Below are 22,014 nucleotides of genomic sequence, written 5' to 3' on the forward strand. Positions count from 1 at the left end.
TCCAAAAATATCCAACCACCTATTTTCTAAATGTATCGATTCACATATCGAAAAAGAGAAGCATTGGGCCAGATATGGACAACATATTATGGTCCAATACAAGAATGAATCAATACATAGATTACCGGCCTTTTTCTCGACTTTTCTATGCTCCCGCAATTCGTGGAAATCTTATAATATTTTTGGTCCATCATTTTGATCGGCCCAAAAAAAAAGAGGCCTTTTACGGTGCTTGGAAGGTACCTCAGATACTTCCTAAGCTACTTAATATCCATCGTTGATGCTCCAAAGGGCATTTTAGGGATAGAAAATAACTTAAGAATCACTAATATTCTGACTAATAATAATTTCTAACTAACCTTCCTGATTTTCTGTCATCTAATTAACTTTCTCACATAACCATTAGCCGCTCAAGACTAACTAATTTTCTATATCTCGCTGTTATTGGCATCGTTGCAGCAATCTACACATGCTTTTACTACTGATTTGAAACCAGTTTTTTTAATCGAGATGAACGAATGGAAAGGAATATATAGATCTTTCTTTTCCTGCATTCTTTCATAATCAAGATGAACGAAGGGAAATGATTACATAATTTATAATTATTGATCAACTACCTAGCTGTTTTTGAAAGAAACTACAAGCATTATTCTTCTGTCAACAAAATATAACTGTCATCTAAGTTTATGGGATAGAGATACTAACTATTCAAAGAAAACACAACGAGAAAGAGGGAGATGTCAACGATACTACATCCATCAGAGGATAACCGTTCATTTATAAAATAATAGATGCAAAATTATATAATAACCTTCCACCTTATCTCTAAGTTAAGTACCTGGTCCACATATTTAGTACCTTCTCACGTATACCTTGTGTCGCAGACCGTTGGATCAAAGCCAATCAACGGATATCTGACATTCCAAGCAGCGATCTAGCCAGGCCAACCTGTAATTCTGCTAACTATTGACTCGAATATAAGCGCGCATAATGGCCCATCACAATCCAACTAATATGACGTCTTGGTTTTTATGGCCATATTTGGCGGAGTTCGTATATTCAAATTAAGCTGCTTTAGATTATAATCTGAAGCTGGGCCAAATATGGCCTTCCTCCTACTAACCTAGTTTATCGGTCGGATTGTTAAAACGGCTTTATATTTCATTCAACATCGGTGTCTGAAAATAATTTCGTACATGAGAAACTAAATTTGCACAATTTTCATTATCAACAGTTACTTCGCTAAATGGTAGAGCATTTCTAAATGCCTGTTGAAAATTATATATCCATTAGAATATGAATTATACATGGACATATCTGCCTTGAATTTGATTGCAATCCTCAGTTTTCCTAAACTGTAATCACTTAGCTAGCCACAATTACTTTTATATCCTCACTAAGTACACATTTGTTGCATGCATTGGCATGATGCATGCTTTTAAGGAGCCACAAGCCCACAAATCCCACTAATTTGTATATATTTTACCGCGAAGAGATTACCAACATCGTCACTTTGTTAAGGAGAAATGAATTATCATTTTTGCTCGGCTTAAGTGAACGTTACTGTTTTATTGAAGCCAACTTAATTAAAATCGTGCACATACACAGATGAGGACCACAGATAAACACCAATATATAATAAATATATTTTTTCCTTCTGGCAAATGCTATATAAATAGAGGGGAGGGCAAAGGCAAATACACGGGGAAATACAACAGAAATACAGAATACTGGGTGAACGACACACTGGGAGTCACTTGCAACCTTTAGGGTTGAATCTCCAGAGATGGAAATGAATCAACAGCATAATGAGGGCAACGAATCTTTCGTGGCCTTGATGAACGGTGTTGCTGGTGACGGGACGGCAACACTACCGGTATTTTCTCCCAAAATTTTATAGTTCTTCTCTTGAGAATTTTGTGCTTGTGTTCCCAAAGAATTGGGATAGAAGAATGATTTTTCACAAAATGTGAGCACATAAGGGCATACTTCTGTTCTGTAAATAAGTTTTTTTTTTTTGGTGAGCGTCATGTTTCCTTGGTCCATTATCTTTGCATATACCGAGCTGAATCTTGAAGATTTGCTGGCATGCATGGTTCTTTGATTTCTAGTGTTATATTTGGTATGCTCTTGAAATAGTTTGGCAAGCTTTCTGTTTATATGTTCTCTCTCTATATATTTTTTTTTGAAAGGATTAGATGCTCCTTTCTAACTCTCGTTTCTCATTTTTACTGTGTTTCACTAACTAGGGCTATGCCTGTCCATTGCAACGGGATCTGCGGGAACACAAACAAACGGTTTTATGGGGTTCAGTATAAGTGTTTTATTTTGTTGGTGAAAAGTACTGGTTTTGGGTAGGGTGGTTTTTTTGGGTATAATTTCTTTAGGTGAGGAAGTACGATGGTGGAGTAGGACTTCGTTTTAACAATAGTAGAGATCTCAAAATAGCATATGCATGTGTTTTTATGTCTTTTTTACATGTTATGATTGAAAAGAAAAGGGGACACATGCACAAAATTCCTTTGAAAACCACATTGAGCGATACTTTTTCATGATCCTTTTGTGGAAAAAAAAAACAAATCCTTTGTTGAAATCTTCTGTGAGGGCATTTGGTGTATGACATGTATGCCACATACATGCAATGTTTAACATATGTCCCCTGTGTTTACTGTGGACCAGTATAATGAAATGCTATTTTTAACACAATCCTTCGATTCTTTCTCATGTAGGTAAGGCGATTCCTACTTTTTTGTCATGTTCCCTTCTTTTTCTTAATTTATACATTCCAAACAAGCTCTAAAAGACAAAAGAGTAGTAAAGGTTTAAAACTAACTCCAGACCATAATAATCCATAGACACTTGTACAGCTATAATTTCTTCTTTTCTTTTCTGTACATCCTGTTGTCAATCCTGCCTTTCTTCTTTTTTACCCGTAAAGTTTCGATACCTCTGGACTGTCTAAAAAATAATCCTTAGACAAGTTGTTTTAGTTGTTTAATTACCCTGGCCTGCTTATTTTGATGTTTAGGATCACTAAAGCCATCTTTTCTAGAAGGGTTCTATTAATATTAAAGTCTCGTGAGGTATATCATAAATGAGATCATAAACAAGGTAAGTGGTTGGTAAAAGGTAATTAGTGAGATCTATAGTTTCTGTTCGGTTTAGGATTTTAAGTTGACTTTTTGACTTGTACACTTTTTTTTTTACCGGAAATACTGCCGGGGCTTTGCCCAGCAGTGTACACTTTTGTTAATCGGTGGCTTTTAAGTCTTAAGTTTAAATATAATATCCTAACTCTAACTTATGTAACTAAAAATCTACTTAAATTTAGCATTTGACTTAATAATGTGTGCCTATAAAAAGGATATTTGTTTGTTTAGATATGGGCCAAAACAAAGGGGCCTTAATAGTACGTATACAATTTCAATCCAGATGCCTTTATTAAATATACTAGTCATTGGTTTTCCTTTTTTTACTGTACCTAAACTTATGTACTAAGTCAGAGAGGAAGGATTAGAAAAGGCAGTGTATAACCAACGAACAAAGGTGAATGTTATTTTTGGCATGTTATAGATGCCTTGTACATTATCAGTTTCTGATGGCTTTTAAATTATTTGTTTTTTTTTCAGTTCAATGTGCCGGAGTATATGTTTTAGCTTTCTGACTGACTATAATTTGTAGAATGAATTGTGAATCTAGCTTGTTTCTTTTAATCAGAATGATGGGGAGCAGAGCATGAGTATTCCAGCAAGAGAATTATTTGCAGCAATTGAGGCCGACTCAGGCTTGTTGCCTGTGAACAGTAGCAACACTAATGAAAAAAGGAAGAGGCGTCTACAGAGGCTCACTGGCAAACAGTCGGAGGTACTTGAGGGGTATGTTTCTTGAAGCACATATCATCATTTATTGAAAGCTAGCAATTATAATTGTTGTTGTTGTTGTTGTTGTTGTTGTTATTATTATTATTATTATTATTATTATTATTATTATTATTATTACATTAACAAATATTTCTAGATATATCCATCTCTTATATGTTATAACTAGATGATTACCCGCGCTTTGATGCGAGATGTTAGATATTGGAGAAATGATGAAATGATTTAGATTGAAATATTACGAAAATAATTTAAGAATGATGATTTAGCATATGTATGTTTAGTTTTAGAATGGAATAAGTTATAGATATAATTACTGTATGCTTATATGTTGAGCTTTGTATGCTTAATGGATTGATGTTGCATGCTGACATGTAGGTTTTAAGAGTGCTAATAAATACAATGCTTGTATGTTGAGTTTTAGGTGTTTAGTGGGAATTAGCTTTATAAAAATGTTTAGTAGGCATTAGCTTTATAAAAAGAAAGGATTCTATCCTGGTTAAATATATTGTGTATGTTGCAGTATGGTACTCCTTTCTGAGGAGAATTTCATCATGTGGGTTATCTTCATTTTTCTTGGATGAACAGGTTTTTCAGCATCTGTGGGCATCCCGATGATGGACAAAAGAGGCATCTGAGTGAGACAACAGGTCTTGGTTTAGATCAAGTGAAGTTTTGGTTTCAGAATAAAAGAACACAAGTAAAGGTTTGTTCTAAAACATTGCTATGTACTGATGAACAAAAAAGTTTAGTGGAATGATTAAAAAAGATTTCCATGACACAATGTAGACTATGTGCTGGAAGGAAGAGAACTATAAGTTGTCGGTGGAGAATGAAATTCTGAGGGATGAGAACAGGAGAGTTAAGATAGCTCACTGCACTGCTATATGCCTCACTTGCCGTAATTCATCAGTACAGAACCAGCTTGCCGTTGAGATGGAAAGGTTAATGGGGCAGAGTGAGAGGCTGCAACAAGAGGTACATCATCTTCTGATATGTTCTCCTATTAAATTACAATTACTTGGCATGTTGAATTTTCAATTCAGTATCTTGAATGGATTTGTTCGAGCTGCAACCATACATGTTAAACTATGTTCTCAATATGAATGGATTTGCACAATCTGATCTACCTTGTGATTACCAATCTGCACCCTATCTAACTATAGATTGTGGTTACCTCCTAAATAGTTTGTCTGGAAGTTATTTCCCAAGCTCCAGAGTCCTATAGAGACTGTATCTAGAATTGAACTAATGCTGTGTTGTTTGTTTGTCAGATTGCACGGTCGAATGGAACACCCCCGGCTGCAAACCTTGCCTTTCAACTTAATTCATCAGCAGACTATGTATTTTCAGGGCAACATGACCAACAAATGATTGCTGAACTAGCCAAAAACGCAATGCACGCATTGATTATTTTGGCCGAATCCCATGTCGCTCTATGGTTTCCCGTCCCTGGCTGTTCTTATGAAGTATTGAACAAGATGGCTTATGACCAAGCATATCCTGGGGATAACAGTGCAAACGCCATTGGATTCAAGACAGAGGCTACTCGTGCAGTTTCTATGGTGATGATGGACTACAAAAGCGTTGTGGATTTCCTCATGGATCCTGTAAGTGGTATATAGATTTTAATAGTGCCTTGCTAAAAAGATGTGAATATGAATGCCCGTATCAATTCTTTTTAGATAATATTTCAAGTTGCAATTTGATCTCAATGTTAAATTTTTACTGCAGTACAACTACCGAACTTTCTTTCCTGAAGTTATTTCCGGGGCAGTAACCAACAGGATCTACACGTGGCCTACCAGTGATGGTTATAATGGGGTTATACAACTGGTATGTAGTAGACTAGTAGTATATCTTATGGGGAAATAGAGTGCAGGCAAAATCAGCAGTACTTACCTTTTGGTGATATATATTCATGTGCTTTTTAGTTGGTACTAACAGTTCTTGAGAACAACAGATGACTGTCGAGATGATGTTCCCATCGCCCCTGGTACCGGCTAGGAAATGCACATTCCTGCGCTATTGTAATGTGCTGAACGAAGGATTAGTGGTCGTCATTGATGTGTCATTGGACGATGGCAGTATCTTCTCCAAATGCCGTAAAATGCCATCAGGGTTTCTGATCCAATCCATAAGGCCAAACAGCTGCAAGGTATTGTGACACACAAACGTTATAAAAAAATGGCCAAGAATTGTTTTTTACCAAGATATTCAATCCCGTATCTGATCTGTCGTATGATATCTTCTTGGCAGGTCACTGCCATAGAGCACGTCCTTGCGGATGACACCGGTGTTCATGAGCTCTACCAGCCATGTATGAATGGACTCGTCTTCGGAGCTCGGCGCTGGGTGGCGACCATGGCGCGGCAGTCTGCACGCATGAGAGATGTTCATCACAACAAGACAGCTCCGCAAGGTAATTGCAACCTGTAAAATCCTTTAGGTGCCTGAAACTCTGAAAATTGCCGCATTCCTGTCAGAACAGGGAGCCGTTTCCAGCTTTGCATGAACAGCCTTTCCATCCTTTCGTTGTTTTGTTGTGTGTGTGTGTGTGTGTGTGTCTCAGTCAGCACGAAGGGGAGGAAGAATCTGATGAAGCTAGCGGACGACCTGCTCGCGAGCTTCGCCGGCGGCATCACCGCCACTGGCGGAGGAACGTGGACCGTCGTGATCGGCGCCGGCACGGAGAAGGACATCAGAGTCGCGTACAGGAGGACCACCGAGGGCAGCAGCAGCTACAACGCGATCCTGTCCGTCAGCGCGTCCCTGCGTCTGCCGCTGCCCATGAGGAAAACCTTCGATCTGCTCAGGAACCTTACTCACCGCTGCAAGGTACGTACACGAAACAAAAAAAGAAGAGAAGAAAAACCGGGGACTTAACCCGTGTTTAGTTTCTTTCCTAATTCTCGCGAACTCACCGCGACGCCGGCCGTGCAGTGGGACGTCCTGGTGCACGGCAGCGTGGTGAAGGAGGAGGTCACCATCGCCAGAGGCGTCGGGAACGACGACACTGTCACCGTCCTCCACTGCAAGGTACCGTACCATAAACCTTAATTTTGCTACCTCCACCGGCCATCCTCGTGCCGTACTCCGGCTGACTCCGACAATGTGCGGTGTTGATCAGCGCGCCGGCAGGGAGGACAGGGGAAGGACCATGATCCTGCAGAACAACGGGTACGACGCGTCGGGCTCGTTCATGGTCTACTCCCAAATCGACAGCGAGCTGATGAACACCATGGTCCTGAGCCCCAGCGACCTGCCGCCCGGGCGGGGCGGGCCGTCCCTCTACCCCACCGGCTTCTCCCTTCTCCCTGACGTCGAGGCTGCCCAGGACAGCAGCGGCATTGCCCTCGGCGAGGTTGGGGGAACTCTCATGACCATGGGCTTCCAGATTCCGGTGAAGCTCGCCAGTGGGGATCGCATGTATTCCCGGTCTGCGGCATCGGCGATCAGACTCATGACTGACACCATTGCCCTCGTCAAGAAGACGCTGATGAACGAGCATTCTGGTATCTACGGGGTTAGCCCGTTCCACCCCTAGATTCTGAAAAACATCAGAGGTAATCATTTCATTGACAAGTTTCCTGTTAAACTAGGCTAATGAAGTTCCATCTGATTCCTGATATATGCTAGTGTTGCTGATGAGCTCTCGTCTGTTTTGTACAGGGAGAAAAGGGAGGTCCGTGTGCAGATAAAAATCAAGAACATGCGAAGGGGATTCATCGGCTCCGATCACCCTGCATCTCCCAGAATTTGCTGAATTAATAAGAACTTTAAGGTTGTGTTAACAACCTGTAATAATGTTTTTAAGGCCAAACTTATATCGTGTCTTTGCTGTAATAATGTAGTATGCGCCTGCTGGATGTCGACTGCCATATACCCATGCAGTTTGCTTCGCAGAGACGCGGATACATTTGCTATCGTATGGATGCTACTTTAGAACCTATGTTGCCTCTTAATTTCTATGGGTGCTATTTTAGAACATCGATGTGCAGTTTTCTTTGCAGATTTGGTATTCTATGGATGCTCTTTTAGAACTTAAATTGCCTCTTCAATTACCTCCATTTGCCTTGCTTGCCGAATTGGTTTTGAATATATATATATATATATATATATATATATATATATATATATTCACAAAATCACTCAAATTTTTCAAAATTTTCAAATTGTGAGTATATACCTAGTTATAATAATTCGATTCATACCTATACCTATCAACAAAACAACTCAAATTTAACTTTATTTCACAATCCATGATTACATATCTAACTAATTATATGTATGAATGCTATATACCTAGAATCAAAAATCTAACAAAAACAAGTTCAAATTCAGTACAAACATGCTTTGAACTAGTTAGTAAAGTAGTTAATGTTAATACCTAAGTAACTGAAAAAGTTTCATACTCATTTGAATTGGGTATATACTCAATTTCAACAATGGTGCCCGGGCACCATGGAGCACCAAACAAATTTACTATATATATATATATATATATATATATATATATATATATATATATATATATATATTAAGGAAACTGGTTTCGAAAACCTTCACTGCACAACTTAGCAATTTTTCGAAAACCAAAAGTCCAAAACTTCATTCTCTTTTAGTTTGAAGAGTAAAAAAGAAAAACTTACATTCTTACTATGAGCCCAATTGCCACAAGCTGTTCGTACTGGACTTGAAACATCTAGACTTCAATTTTAGAATGTTTCAGTTTTAGTGTTGAGGGCTTATCAACTATGGTGGTTATTCCTGCTTTCACTATTCAACACTATGAGAGAGCAGAAACATGTGAGCTGCTTACTCAGTTATTCTTACATCCTTGTCCGTACAAACTATTTTAATCAGAAACATGATAGCAGAAGTTCCTTGTCCATGTAATGGACTAACAGTAAGAGGAGTGAATGGATTGGAGAATCTAAATGAACCAAATGAACACAAATATGTATTGCATGAGTATTTCAGGATAAACATGATATTAACTCATTTAAGATTTTCATGGTTTGGAGATTACATCAGCGTAAATGACTAGAACTAGTACAGAGACAGGTCAGCCTATATAGTTAAACATGTATTACTTTAAGTAAAAGAAGAAACCGAAAGCGCACCGGCCTTCCTAACCTTATCAAAATTTGACATGATGACAAAACCCCTCACTTGTTCATCTCTGAAGGTCCGCTGCTTGTTACTTCCAAGAGGACTATGGGATGCCATCTCAGATACGTGCCATTAAAATCAGTCATGATAGACTGATAAAAAGATTATAATGTCATGCATTGAGACCAGCCCAATTCTTAAATGCAATCAGAGCTTCCATTTTCCTGAAATTCCGCTTTCTCAGCTTTGCCACTTTCAGTTTTTTGTGGGTCTCCATGAATGCTTGTTTGTGTCTCCACTTATCCAAAAATATTTTCAACTCTTGTGCTTTCTCAATCACTTGCATTGCCATATCAAAAAATCCACCTTTGACTAAAGCATACAGAAATGCATCAATTAACTCATGGTTGAAATCAGCCCCCTTCCTCCTCACTTCAGTCCATAGTATAAGCACACTAAAGTACTTCTCCGCTGAGACATACCCATTGATTAGCGAAAGGTAGGTCTGATTATTTGGTTCATACCTCAGGAATACCATCCTTCGGTATGTCCTTCGAGCATCCTCCAACCTCCCAACCTTGCAAAAGGCATGTATTATTGAGTTCCAATCATGTGTTGCAATTTCTATCCTCGGATCATCGACGACTGTGTCCAAGAATGATGCCATAAGCTCAGGACGGTTGTTCTCTGTTAAGCCTGTCATTATAGTAAGATAGCTTGTCCTAAGGTCTGGTAACCTCGCCTCTCTCATCTCCTTGAAGAGAGAGAATGCAGATAGGAAATCATGGGCTGTCATAGAAGCATCAATAAGAGCATCATAACTGCCAGCATCAAGCTGCAGCCCTGCTGCACTAATCTCTGAGACAAGCTGTGCAGCCTCTGCAGTCCTTTGCTCCTTGCAATACGCTTTCAGGATTGAGGAGTATACACCTAGCCCCACAGAGGCTCCTTGAGCAGTCATTTCGTCGAGTATACTATGAGCCTTGTTCAATAGGCCAAGCTCAACACAAGCATTGACAATCCCAAACCCAACAGAATCCTCAACTGCCAGTGACTGCTGCAATGACTCAGTTTCCTGTGCTTTGATGATCAACTGAGCTAATTCCCTGATCCTCCCATTATCTACAAAACACTGTGCAACCTCTGTATAGCTTTCTAAATCAAATGCATTGCTATCCCCAACTCTTCTCTCCTCCACCACACGAAGAATGACTGATGAAACTGACTCAAAGCTGCAGCTCTTCAAATACCCACTGATCAAATTCTTGAAAAAAATCTTCTTGCTGAATCCTAATGCATCTAGCAATTTATCGAGCTCATCAACACGGCTTGGAATATCTCTCCAAGCATACAAGAACGCAAGACATCCGAAGCTATCCACATCCGGCGACACTCCAATAACCGACATGATCTCCAATACCCTCTCAGCTTCTGTGACTGAGCCGAGCAGACGGCAGCAGCCACCAAGAACGGCATTGCAGGCAGCAAGGTCAGGACGCATCGCCGCTGCCGCAGAAGGGGACTTCTCCTCCGCCACCATTTGCTTGCAGGCTTCGTCGAAGACCTTCAAGAAGGCGACGAAGGCGCCCGTGTCAGCGCGCGTGAGCTCTATAAGCGGGGAGCCCCAGGCGGGGAAACCCGGGAGGCGGCGCCCGCAGCGCAGCAGAGCGCGCACGAGGGCCAGGGCCGGAGCGGCGGAGCCCGCTGCGGCCAGCGAAGTGAAGACGGCCTGCAGGGCGGCCTCCGGGACGGGGTCTGCGTGGGGGCTCTTCTCGAGGAGGAACACGGCGGCCGCGAAGGCACGCTTGAGGCCGAGGCGGTGGTGGTGCGCCGCGGCGAGGTGGGAGACGAGCGCCGCGGCGGCGGGAGGCGAGGGCGAGAGGGAGGCCGACGCCAGGGACCTGAACGCGAGCCACGCGTCGTCCGAGCGGTCCTCGGAGACGGCGGCGAGCAGCTCGTCCTCGAGCGCGACGGCATCGCCGACGGGCAGCGTCTTGTGCGCCGGAGGTGTAGGTGGCGGCGGCGGCGGCGGCTGGGGTTTGGGCCGCGGCGCGAAGACGGAAGGCTGGAGGAAGGAGTAGACGGTGGGGGTCTCATGGGGCGCAGGGGAGGGTGAAGACGGCGAGAAGGCCCTCGTGTTTATGGGCAGAGGCAACCGGCGGCGGAGGCGGAGGAGAGCGCGCATCGGAGTCTCGGAGAGGTTTGCCGTTAAGGTGTTCGAGCCTTTGCCAACCTAGTCTCAAGAATTTTTCAGGAAAGCCCCTAGTCTTATCAAAAAGAGCGCATCTATCTGAAGGTGAAGGATGACATATTTAGTCCCGCTTCACACATTTTGTTTGACAGTTTTACCATATAGTACTATTCAAAAATATAGCAAGTTCTAGAGTTTAAATCTATTCAAAACATAGCTGCTAGAACATATAAAAGATAACGTTTACTATTAAATCACCCATATTATATCTATTATCTCATGACTCTATTATAAATTTATAATCCGAGTCAGCAGGTTATCTAGCTATTTCTACCATAATTCCTTCTTAACATTCGCTATCACTAAAGAATTATAAATTATTATATTTTGAGACAGAGGGACCGTGGGAGTAAACTAGTCACTTCTTTTTCACACGTTCTATTTGGCATCATAGTCACGCACCCGAAAATGCATCCCAGAACAAGTCATTTTTAGACTTCCACACGAACCAAACCAGACGAAAAAAAAAATCTCAATTTGTTGGTTAGTAACTTGTGCAGTGTTGACTGTTGACAGGCAGAGTTTCTCCGCACAAACAAGATTTGCAATGGCTTCTTCTAATAGACCGGTAATAAGAACTAAAACCAAAATGACGGAGCATAATAAGCAAGACAGAAGAACAAACGACCATCACCAGCTTGACGATATCAACATTTCTTGCATTCTGAAGGAACGGGGCGACAATTCTAGGAAGCAACTTATCAGGTTTCTGGCACTGAATTCATTTCAGTGGCACAGCTGGATGTAAACATTTTACATGCAGTACATCATAGGCTCATAGCACGACTTACCATTCCCCCAAACAGGCGATAGAAAAGGCATATCATTACAAATCTATTACTAGCATACATTTGGTTGTTCATTGGAACATTACAATAAGTTGCCCACTCACACAAATCAGCTAGTAGAACATACTATAAGATCAAAACTGCAACTATATGATTGGACCAAAACTCATTTAATACCTTTCAGCCAACCTGGCAGAAACGGCTCTTAGCTTTGAATACACTTTGCCAGCAGGAGAACCTAAGATGAGACTACAGAGTGAATCCCGAGCAACCTTGATGTTAACAAAGGATCCAAGTATGTGGATCTTTGTGTCAGCAATAACTATGCGAGTCCTGGTAGAATTCTCAATGGCGTATTTGGTCTTGCCTCCTTTCCCTGACAAACGGCCAATAGCACGTGACAGATGCTCACCCCGGAGTGTCTTCACATCCTTGATCTCGAAGGAATCCACATACAGGTCATCAAGGCGGAGCAACGCAACGGCATCTGTGATGTCAAATCCAAGCATAAAAGCATGCACGAAGTCTGAACACTTCTGAAGATTGCTCACATCTGGTGTGTCTTGCCTTGTTTTTAGCTCCACCCTTCTTGCCTGGGATAATATAAACAGGTTGAATAAGCTTGATAGTGGATACAGTGCAGGCATGAGCATTCAATATTAAAATGATAATACAGGATTTTCTTTTTCAGAAAGTAAAATAATGTAAGCACTGATGGCACTTGTTGTGTTACCTAAAAAACATCAGCCACCATTCGAGTTTAGTAATAACTAAAAATTTACAGTTCACGAGAAAACCAATTTACCTACGCGTTTTAGACACAACCTGCATTCTTCTTGTGATTTGTACTTATTCTGCATCACTTTCCTTTACTGAATTGGCATAGTGCATTCATAGTACTAATAACCATGTGTTTGGCAAACTTGAATCGAAATACAAATATCCAAGTGTTTGGCAAACTTAAATCTATATGCAATACTAACTTAGTTCTTTTTGTATTCCTATATTCAGTCATATTGCCAAAACTTCGTTGTTAAACCCGACTCATCCATGAAAGCTCTTAAACCAGACGCATCCATGAAAGGCTTTCCAGTTCCAATGAGGAATCTACAACATAAGGAATGGCCATAAAAGGAGCACACTTTTACACCATGATCCACTGAACAATAGCTCAAACAGTATCACCATCTACTCCTAGCACCAGCTAAGATATCCTCTAGCACCAAGCATGTTACGAACAACTTTGTAACAGCTGCAATAATTATTCTAACTATTATACGATTCACACAATCGCTTAACCTGTAAATGTCTAAGATGAAACTTTTTACACTCCGGCGTCATGCTGAAAAATCACGAAGAACAGCCGTCTAATTGGCATGACATGTCTCACCCTTCACAATTCGCAACCACTTTTTTTTTTGAAACCGAATTCGCAACGCGATTTGAGGCCCCGAACAACAGAATCACAAGTATACAACCAAGAGTGAGTTTTTAGCATGGGGTTTAGCTACCTTCAGGTTCATGCGTATGTCGATCTTCATGTGCTCGTAGACGGGCGTGTAGATGTCCATCCACGCCTTCTTCAGCGGAGCGAAGCGGTGCTGCGGCACCGGCACCTTCCGGAACTGGGGCCTCCCGCCGCTCATCTCGCTCGGCATCAGCGCCTCGAACCGCGGCTTCTCCACCGCCATCGCGCCGGCGGAGGAGGACTCCCCCGCAGCGGCGGCGCTCGCGGCCCTGTCGACCTCCATCTTGTCGCGGCGGCGGAGGCGGAGGCGGCGAGCGGCTAGGTTTTGCTTGGGGGTATGGGTATGAAGCTATTGGGCCAAAACATAAGCACAAGAAAGGAGGCCCATGACAAGAAGGGCCTTCGTGAAAATTCCTCGCAATTGTTTCTGACTAAATCTTATCCGCTAACGCTCGATCGGACGGCTCCCTTGAACCGACCCCAAAGTCTTGCTAGTCAGCTTGGGATTGGACAACTGGTTTGTCATTGGTCTGTCCAATGATAAATGGCAATATATCCTATGCACACAGGCCCTCACGTGTACACACGTGCACACCAACTAAAAAATGTCACCAAAAAATCTAGAAAAAATCATACACATACTTTCAATTGTATTACACCTAGGGTTAAAATCATAACGTCAAATTCATTATATTTTAGCCGTAACAAAAAAAACAAAAAATCTGACAGTTTTAAGGTTGCAATTTTGTCAGAATTTTATCTTTTTTGTTATTCTCTATGTAGAATGAATTTGAAGATGCGACTTTGCACGTAGATGTAATACTATTGAAAGTATATGTATAAATTTTTCTAGAATTTTTTGTGATAATTTTTAGTTGATGTACACGGTGTGTACATGTGAGGACCTGTGTGCATAGGATACGCTCCCATGATAAATTTGTTTTTGATTTTCGACCTCATGTAACAAAACACTCTCAAGTTCACTTTCAAATTCAAAGAGCTCAAGATATGTCAAGAAGAGCAAAAGGCTGAGAGGTACCATGGAGAAAGCGATACGATCAAACAGAAACCGCAAAGGATTAGTGCCTATAAATTGTCTTGTTTGCTCCATTATAGTCCAGCAGTCACGAGCACAAAATAAACAGAAACAGGCAAATGCTTAAAGTCTCTTAACACCATTACACCAAGTCAGTTCCAAGGGAAGATAAAATGCAGGCTTCATGCGGCCGCGAAAGGATGGAAGCACATCCTGCAGGACTCTAGAAATCATCGTAGTCATTATCATACTCATCGCTATCAGTTTCAGGGTTACTGTCAGCATAACGGCTTTCGTCGACCCATTCTGGGTTTTTCTTCGCCATCTTCTCGAAGTTGCACAGCTCCTTCTCCCGCTCCTCTATGATGCGCCTGTTCTCAGGCCGCTCCATCTCTTCGATATCTTCATAGAAAGTAACCTGTATCTTCTTTGGGTTAATCCCATTTGCTGCCAGAACATTCACCAGCTTGTCGATCCCATCATCGCCCTTGGAACATTGTATTATGACAGTCTCAAGGAGCGGACATTGGAAGGTCATTCCATCAATTGGCATAGCATCTGTTTCTGCTCCTTTTCCTGCTGCGTGAGGAAGCTAGAGACATAACAGGAAATAAATAAAAAGAGGGGTGTATTTAATGAGGAATTTCCAATATGATGCAAGATTTTTACATGCGGCATACCTCCTTTTGCATCAACGTCAGTTCTCCTAGTCTCGGCGAAAGTTGAAGGAAACGAAGCACAGCATAGAAATCCTCAGTTAAACACCAATTACCAATTTCAAGAGTTGTGAGCCTCTCAAACACTGGACATGCCGGCAGCTCCTTTTCCAACATAACCTTGTATTGAGTGAGTGAGCAAGTCATAACTAAGAACTAAAACCAGGACGTTTCCAAACTCCAAGCATAATAACAATGTAACATTGACATGTGAAAGAAAATTCCACAGTTATCCCATGAGATTACCGTGAGACCATATCGTACAAATTTTTCATACTACAGCTGACAGCTTTGAAAGTTGTATGGGAGAAACTAACAGATCAAAGGAACTACTAATTACTGAACTAGCAAACTTACTCTTTTTGCAGGACACATATACGAAGGGCAAAATTAGAAAAGATATACAGCAAGTAGACACAGACACAGGTATGATCTGATCTTTCCAGAATAGAACCCTTTTTTCCATATCAAATCCCCAAGATTCTAGTCAGTTACACAAGCTCTAGATACCAAGTTGGTATAGTTTCAAGTCATGCACATTTTCATTCAGTGTAGTTAACTAGAATAAATATAGTCAAGGTTTTTGCAAAACAAAAGAGTAGAGAAGTAATAAAAGACAGCAGGTTTGTCTTTTGCGAATATACCTTGACGTCAGAACCAAATAGAGCGGGTGTCTTGGCAGATAAAAGTACTCCAATAAATTCAGATTCACCATCATATTTCTTCCCCCAAGTATCTATGTGTGCACTCTCTAGAGATGGTTGCTCTCCCCAAGAAACATCTTGCAGTGCACAACCCTGGCACTCAAAGTGAACGAGATGAGGGGCGGAAATTGTAAATCTTTTGGGCCCATGCATGAAGCCATCAAGAGTTAGCCTTTTTAGCACTTTGGAGGCAATCAGTTCAAGATATGTTGCCGAGTTTATCAAATGCAAATCTTCTAGGTTAGGGCTCCGACCGATGAATTGGTTCAGAGAAAGCTGGTCCACTTCTACATCAGAGAGAGTCAACTTTTTGAGAGAAGGAAGTTGAATTATGTCTGGAAGCACAAGGCCTACGTGTTCAAGATCTTCATCAGGGGCTTCTCCCATCTGCAAACTTAGCTCCTCAACTGAACGGCAGGTGAAAATGCGAGACGGTAAGGTCGTTTTATCATACATATCCAGTTCCACATCAAGCACTTTAACATTGTGCTTCACCGCATAGAGGATCCACTTCCTAAGATCATTGCAGTTCAGTGGAAGATAATGAAACCAATAAAGCTGGAAAGTATGCAGGTCTACTTTAGAACGGATGAGTAATAGGTTGTCCACAAAGCGAGCAAATTTCTCAACCTTCCAATGTTTAAAATCTCTGCAATCAAGGCATATGAACTGCAGACACTCAATCACTCTCCTCCACCTCCTAGAAAGCCTGCGCATCCTCACAATTGCTCTAATCCTTGAAAAGGACAGGATATGCTGGAGGACCTCTCCAGGCAGCACACTGATCAAATCAGTGTCACTCTCCATTGCATGCTCATCAGTGGACTCCATATCAACCCTACTTCAGATTCCTTAACCACTTGGCACCTGCCATGCACACGGTCCACAGTTATTAACAACACATTAAGTCCCCCCCCCCCCCCCCCTCCCCCCAACATGGTAAAATGCAATGCTCTGGGGACGGCCCATATCATGTAAAGCTTATATTTGTTCAATTGGCCACTTCATGATGCAATGAAGTTTGGTGGACTCTCATCATGATTGTGTTCACAGAGCAGGGCAATTTATCAGATTGATAAAACATAAAACCACTAACACCTAATCAAGTCTTCTCTTACAGTAGCAAATCAGATCAGATTGATATAAATCCCACTTACCATCAAACGTTGTCACTCAGGCTTTGGTACACCGATCCGAAATTCAAAACCGTTATGATGTTTATCTTTGAATACTAAACCATAAGGAGCCTAGAGAGATAGATTCTTGAGAAAAAAAAAAACAACTGCAACCAATGTTTCATTTGAAAGATTGCATCCCTGTTATATTAGGGCGGGTTGGTCCCTTCATCGTAAGATCACACCATAATCTTTGTGCTCCCAGGTGGTGATGGGTACTCAAACCACCAAAGAAAAAGATGATTCTAAACCAAAAAAAACCCCTCAAACTAAAAAAAGAAGTTTTTTTAGACAAAAAAAAAACCCATCAAAGATCGGTAATGCTAAAAACTGGCTTCTGCCTACATCTACATGTACGCTGGCAGAACAGGCTTAAGCAAACTTGCGAGTGGAGTGGGGAAGAACTAGCTCGATCGCTCGAGTACTATCACGCGATACGAAACACACACACACACACCAAAAGAAATAGGAACTGCAGGACGGCGATCTCACCGGCAATGGAGGGAACAGGGGACTGCTCCCTTGGAATCGCTGGGGGAAGCCGACGCCACCCGAGGCTAGGGTTTAAAGGTTTGTTCAGAGTTCGGAGTTTTGGGCGTGCCACCGAGCAGGGAACCCGGGATTTGTTGGGGGCTGATTGGTTGCTACCTGAGCAAAACTAGCCTGGCCTGGATCTAGCCTGAGTTCGATTACCTCCTGTTTGGTTGCCACCCTGAGTCTGTTTTCCTCTTGCCTGGCCTGAGCAAACACGTAATGTCATTAGCCTGAGCCTCGGTCGCCTGAGCTCCAGGCGCAGTATCGCTAAGAAAAAGCGGGCGGCGGCGTCGCGCGAAGACCCCCGCCGCCGCTGCTTTTGCCTCCGACGCCGGCGTTTGAGTCATCACCAACATGCTAAACCCACCGCTACGTAAAGCATCTCGCCCTCTGCCGCTGGGCTAAGCCCTCGATGCTGTCGTCTCAAAGGATTTCACGCACGAAGCAGTCCGGCCGCCTTGCTAGATCTGCAGCCTCGAGAAGATGCCACCATGGCTGCTAGCATTTGATTCGTTGATAGTAAGTGCTCTGCGTGTGTCTGAGAGAAATATTATTGATTGAATCGCTTTACATGGCTGGGAGAAATCATGGAATATTTAATTTGGTGCATGCTTGGATTTGGGGATTTCTTTCTTATTTCTCTTTCCCTTTTTTCCCCATTTTTTCCCCATGGATTTCAGTTGTCTTCTATGATTTGTGTCTGCAATTAGCATCTACACTAATCATCTCAATTTCTCAAGCCCAACCGTATTGGCTCTAACATCAGTATTAGCAGTAATAATCTCAAGCCCAACATCAGTTTTTCCTCTCAGGCAGGAGTGGCAAACCAAACAAGGAAAGCATCAGGCGGCCTGGCCAGGCAAGCTTCATGAGCATCTCGGATGCCTCTCAGGCATACAAATTTCTCAGGCTTGGTGCTCAGGGTAGCAACCAAACAGACTTGTTTCCACCACTCTCCCAGTCTCCCTCCCTCCCAGCTTCATGAGCATCTCGGAAATCCTGCCAAGCTGTTGCAGGTCCTTAGCCCATCTGAAGAACCAACAGAAGTACAGCAGTCAATAGGGTAAAAGTAAAAATTAAAAAAACAATAAAATTTATAAAAACTAGCAAAAATGCCCGTGCGACGGGTGAATAAATTCTAATGATAATATATATTTTTCATGCATAATCATGTCAATGATAATGTTTGTATTTTAGGTAGCGGCTTGTTTTTTTATAAACGATGTATTTTTTTTCTTGTGCGATTTTCTCAAACCATTTTTAAGAAATGGCGCATTTTTTTTAACAGTTTCTTCCTAGCATGTTTTTTTTACTGACGACGAAAACCATATTTTTCTCCCTTTTTTGCTTTTCTTTTCTCACGCGTTTTTGCTTGTTTTTTTTAATGTTCTTTTTTTGCTTTTTTCCAATACATGAGAATATATGACAAAATAAAAGCCGTATAATAGATGGAAAAAATCGATGGATCCTATCCAACTCAAGAGTCCATCAATTTAGCGTTTTTTTGGGACAGTTTTTTTTAGAGCGATTTGTTTTTTAATAGACGGTGTTTTTTTCTTGCGCGGTTTTTGCCAAATCATTTTTTAGAAATGGCGCATTTTTCTTACAGTTTTTTCCTCGCATGTTTTTTTAAAAAAATTTACCGACGATGGAAATAATATTTCTCGCACGTTTTTTTTTATGGAAGATGGAACACCTTTTTAGCATTTTTTTGTGCTTTTTTCTCGCTCATTTTTTTGAACCGTTTTTATTTTTCTCATGCATTTTCTCTTTTTAAATAGTTAGATTAGATTAGAGATAGAGAAGAGATATATACTGATTAGAAATCGGAATTTGTTTCACCCTTTCCATTTTTTTCTCGCGTGCATTTTTTATTTTGTACGAACCAGCTTTTTATTTTTTACAAACCATTTTTTCGCCACTTTCTTAGGGAATCAGATGAACTTTTTTAGATGTTTTTTCAGATTTTTTCGTCTTTATAGGAATCAGACTTTATTTTTCCCTTTTTTAAGGAATCGGATCTAGCCTTTATTTTTCACCACTTTTTTTTGCCTTTTATAGGAATCGGATCTACGGTTTTTTCGCCACTTAGGGGAAACAAAATTTTATTGTTGTTGTTTTTTCCTTTTTTTCTTTTTTTTGCAGTTTTTCTTTTTTCTTTTTATGCACCTTTATGCCCTTATTCTCTCCCTTTTATTATTTGTCTTAAAAAATGACCTCAAGTATTTTATTGCAAGACTATAGGGACTCAAATGTAAATATAAAAATTACAGGTACTCAAATAGAAAAGTACAAACCTAAAAATTAAAATCATATAAAAATGGAATGCTCTCGACCGGTAGGTTCCGTTTTTGCAAACAGATCTTCAATTCGGCACATCAATTTTTTTCACCAAGATGTATGGGATATCACGGTATAGATTGAAACCGAGAGGAGTGTGACTGGGGTCTCGGACTCAAACCGAGACCGATATGAGTGGTGTGTTTTATTTTCCGTTTTTAAGAGGGAATCGGATTTAGAGTTGGACTTTTTTTTCGTTTCTGAGAGAGTCGAACCTTTTTTTCACTATTTATTTTGTTTTTTGTTTTGACGGGAGTCGGACTTTTTTTTTATTTTTTTTGCTATTTATTTTGTTTTGACGGACGAAGGAAACATCTCTTACTTTTTAAGTAGTAGAGATAGAGATAGAGAAGAGATAAGGGGTCATCCGACCAAAATTTATAAAAATAATAAAGCGTACTCCCTCCGTCCCAAAAAGACTCAATTCATGGGTTTCCGTGTCCAACTTTTATATATATATATACACACACAGTATATATATGGCAGCGTATCATATGTACACAGCCATTTATCTGCACTCATGCACACGCGTGTCCCGAGCCCTTCAATCAATATCCTACGGCTAAGTTTCAGAATGTGGCATTTATTCATTTAACCGCCCGCCTCCTCCACTAAGTATTGTAAAAGAACCCTCAACAACTCTCTTTCCTCAAGCAGTCCATATTGCTAAAATGAAAATCAACTAATCTGAATCTAGCGCAAGAAAGCGCTGCATATCAGCGGAGGGAACGGTTCGTATTTGGAGGCAGCAGCGACAAAAAAATCAACAGAGACAGTGACCTCAATCGACTTCGCGCCGGTGGGGATGGCAATCTAGGCGGCGACAAGCCTGCGGATGCGGAGGCTGCCGTTGCCTGCGCTGTAGCAGCAATTTTGTTCATGTTTGAGAAAAAAAACTGGAGTTGTCATGAACCTGATGGGCTGATGGCAGAATATCTCCCATGTAGTCCCATGATTCTTCCAAAACGTTAATTTGACATTGGACAAAGATTTGAAATAGTTAGCTGGTGATGAACTGATGATTGATGATCTCTTAAATCTCATGCGAACAAGAAAACGATAAGATACATCTGCTCTGAGCCCCTAGCAAAAACAATCAGAGAAAAGGAGACCATGAAACACGATTCACTAATACGGAGAGAAGAAAGCAACAGCTAACTCCAATCCCATTAGCTGAGCTCAGTTTCAGTTCTGCTGCTTCTGCATAAACGCTGTGACGGCGAGAGTAGTGGCAACCTCTGAAGACAAACCGTCGCTCCAGATTGCCGCTTCCGCCTCGGGCATGTCATCGCTCCAGATCGCCATCTCCGCTGGTGCGCCATGGATTGAGGTCACCGTCTCCGCCGATGCGTTGTCTCCGCCGGCTCTGAATACCAGATTGTCGCTCGAAATCGCCGCCTCCACCAGTGCTGTGCCGGTGCGTGGGCGAGTTTCCTTTTCTTATTTTTTGGGGCGACATGGACGGCTCGAGGGAAGACGAGAATTGTGGAGGGTTTTCTTATAAAACTTAGTGGAGGAGGCGGGCGGTTAATTGAAAAAATGCCATACTATGATACTTAGCCGTAGGATATTGATCGAAGGGCTTTGGACGCACGTGTGAATGAGTGCAGCTACACATCCGTGTGCATAGGGGATATATATATATATATATATATATATATATATATATATATATATATATATACACACACACACACACAGAGATCACTTAATAGTTTGAAAAGCATACTAAGGGCATCCACAATGTGTGCCATAAGGAGAGTCTTAAGCCTCTCAGGTAGACATTATACACTGTGGGAGTAGTTTTTATAGGTGACATTAGGATGAGCCATCCTTATACATAAGGACCGGCCATAAGCACAGTACAACCAATAAAAAAATCGCAATCTCTCTCTCACTGCTACTCTCTCTCCGAAATCGTTTCTTGCCACCATGGAAGAGAAGGTAGAAGAATCGCCATGGAAGAGAAGGAAGAAGAATCGAAGCTTGCATGGAAAGGGGAAGAAAGC

At 41.4% G+C, this 22,014-nt stretch overlaps 4 protein-coding genes across 4 annotated transcripts; 1 reads left to right on the forward strand and 3 right to left on the reverse strand.

Moving 5' to 3' along the window:
• The first annotated feature begins 1,786 nt into the window (after positions 1–1,786).
• On the forward strand, positions 1,787–7,862 carry LOC127760083 (homeobox-leucine zipper protein TF1). Its single transcript, XM_052284293.1, has 12 exons — positions 1,787–1,876; positions 3,718–3,875; positions 4,467–4,584; positions 4,668–4,856; positions 5,153–5,488; positions 5,613–5,714; positions 5,842–6,036; positions 6,138–6,300; positions 6,451–6,716; positions 6,822–6,917; positions 7,009–7,444; positions 7,551–7,862. The coding sequence occupies exons 1-11, from the start codon at positions 1,787–1,789 to the stop codon at positions 7,423–7,425; spliced, it is 2,130 nt and encodes a 709-aa protein (XP_052140253.1). The 3' UTR covers positions 7,426–7,444; positions 7,551–7,862.
• Positions 7,863–8,551: 689 nt separating this feature from the next.
• On the reverse strand, positions 8,552–11,282 carry LOC127766766 (pentatricopeptide repeat-containing protein At1g69290-like). The gene has a single exon (XM_052291909.1). It carries the CDS (start codon positions 11,176–11,178, stop codon positions 9,166–9,168), a length of 2,013 nt encoding a protein of 670 aa, XP_052147869.1. The 5' UTR covers positions 11,179–11,282; the 3' UTR covers positions 8,552–9,165.
• Positions 11,283–12,002: 720 nt separating this feature from the next.
• Positions 12,003–13,846, reverse strand: LOC127765778 (uncharacterized). Its single transcript, XM_052290737.1, has 2 exons — positions 13,544–13,846; positions 12,003–12,625 (listed from the first exon to the last, which is right to left on the reverse strand). Exons 1-2 carry the CDS (start codon positions 13,781–13,783, stop codon positions 12,203–12,205), a joined length of 663 nt encoding a protein of 220 aa, XP_052146697.1. The 5' UTR covers positions 13,784–13,846; the 3' UTR covers positions 12,003–12,202.
• A 747-nt stretch (positions 13,847–14,593) lies between these two features.
• LOC127760115 (F-box/LRR-repeat protein At4g14103-like) lies at positions 14,594–17,713 on the reverse strand. The gene is made up of 4 exons (XM_052284328.1): positions 17,624–17,713; positions 15,897–16,823; positions 15,217–15,372; positions 14,594–15,128 (listed from the first exon to the last, which is right to left on the reverse strand). Exons 2-4 carry the CDS (start codon positions 16,785–16,787, stop codon positions 14,760–14,762), a joined length of 1,416 nt encoding a protein of 471 aa, XP_052140288.1. The 5' UTR covers positions 16,788–16,823; positions 17,624–17,713; the 3' UTR covers positions 14,594–14,759.
• Between the last annotated feature and the right edge of the window lie 4,301 nt (positions 17,714–22,014).

The sequence above is a fragment of the Oryza glaberrima genome, chromosome 1 (genome assembly GCF_000147395.1).
Source record: "Oryza glaberrima chromosome 1, OglaRS2, whole genome shotgun sequence".
Taxonomy (NCBI): domain Eukaryota; kingdom Viridiplantae; phylum Streptophyta; class Magnoliopsida; order Poales; family Poaceae; genus Oryza; species Oryza glaberrima.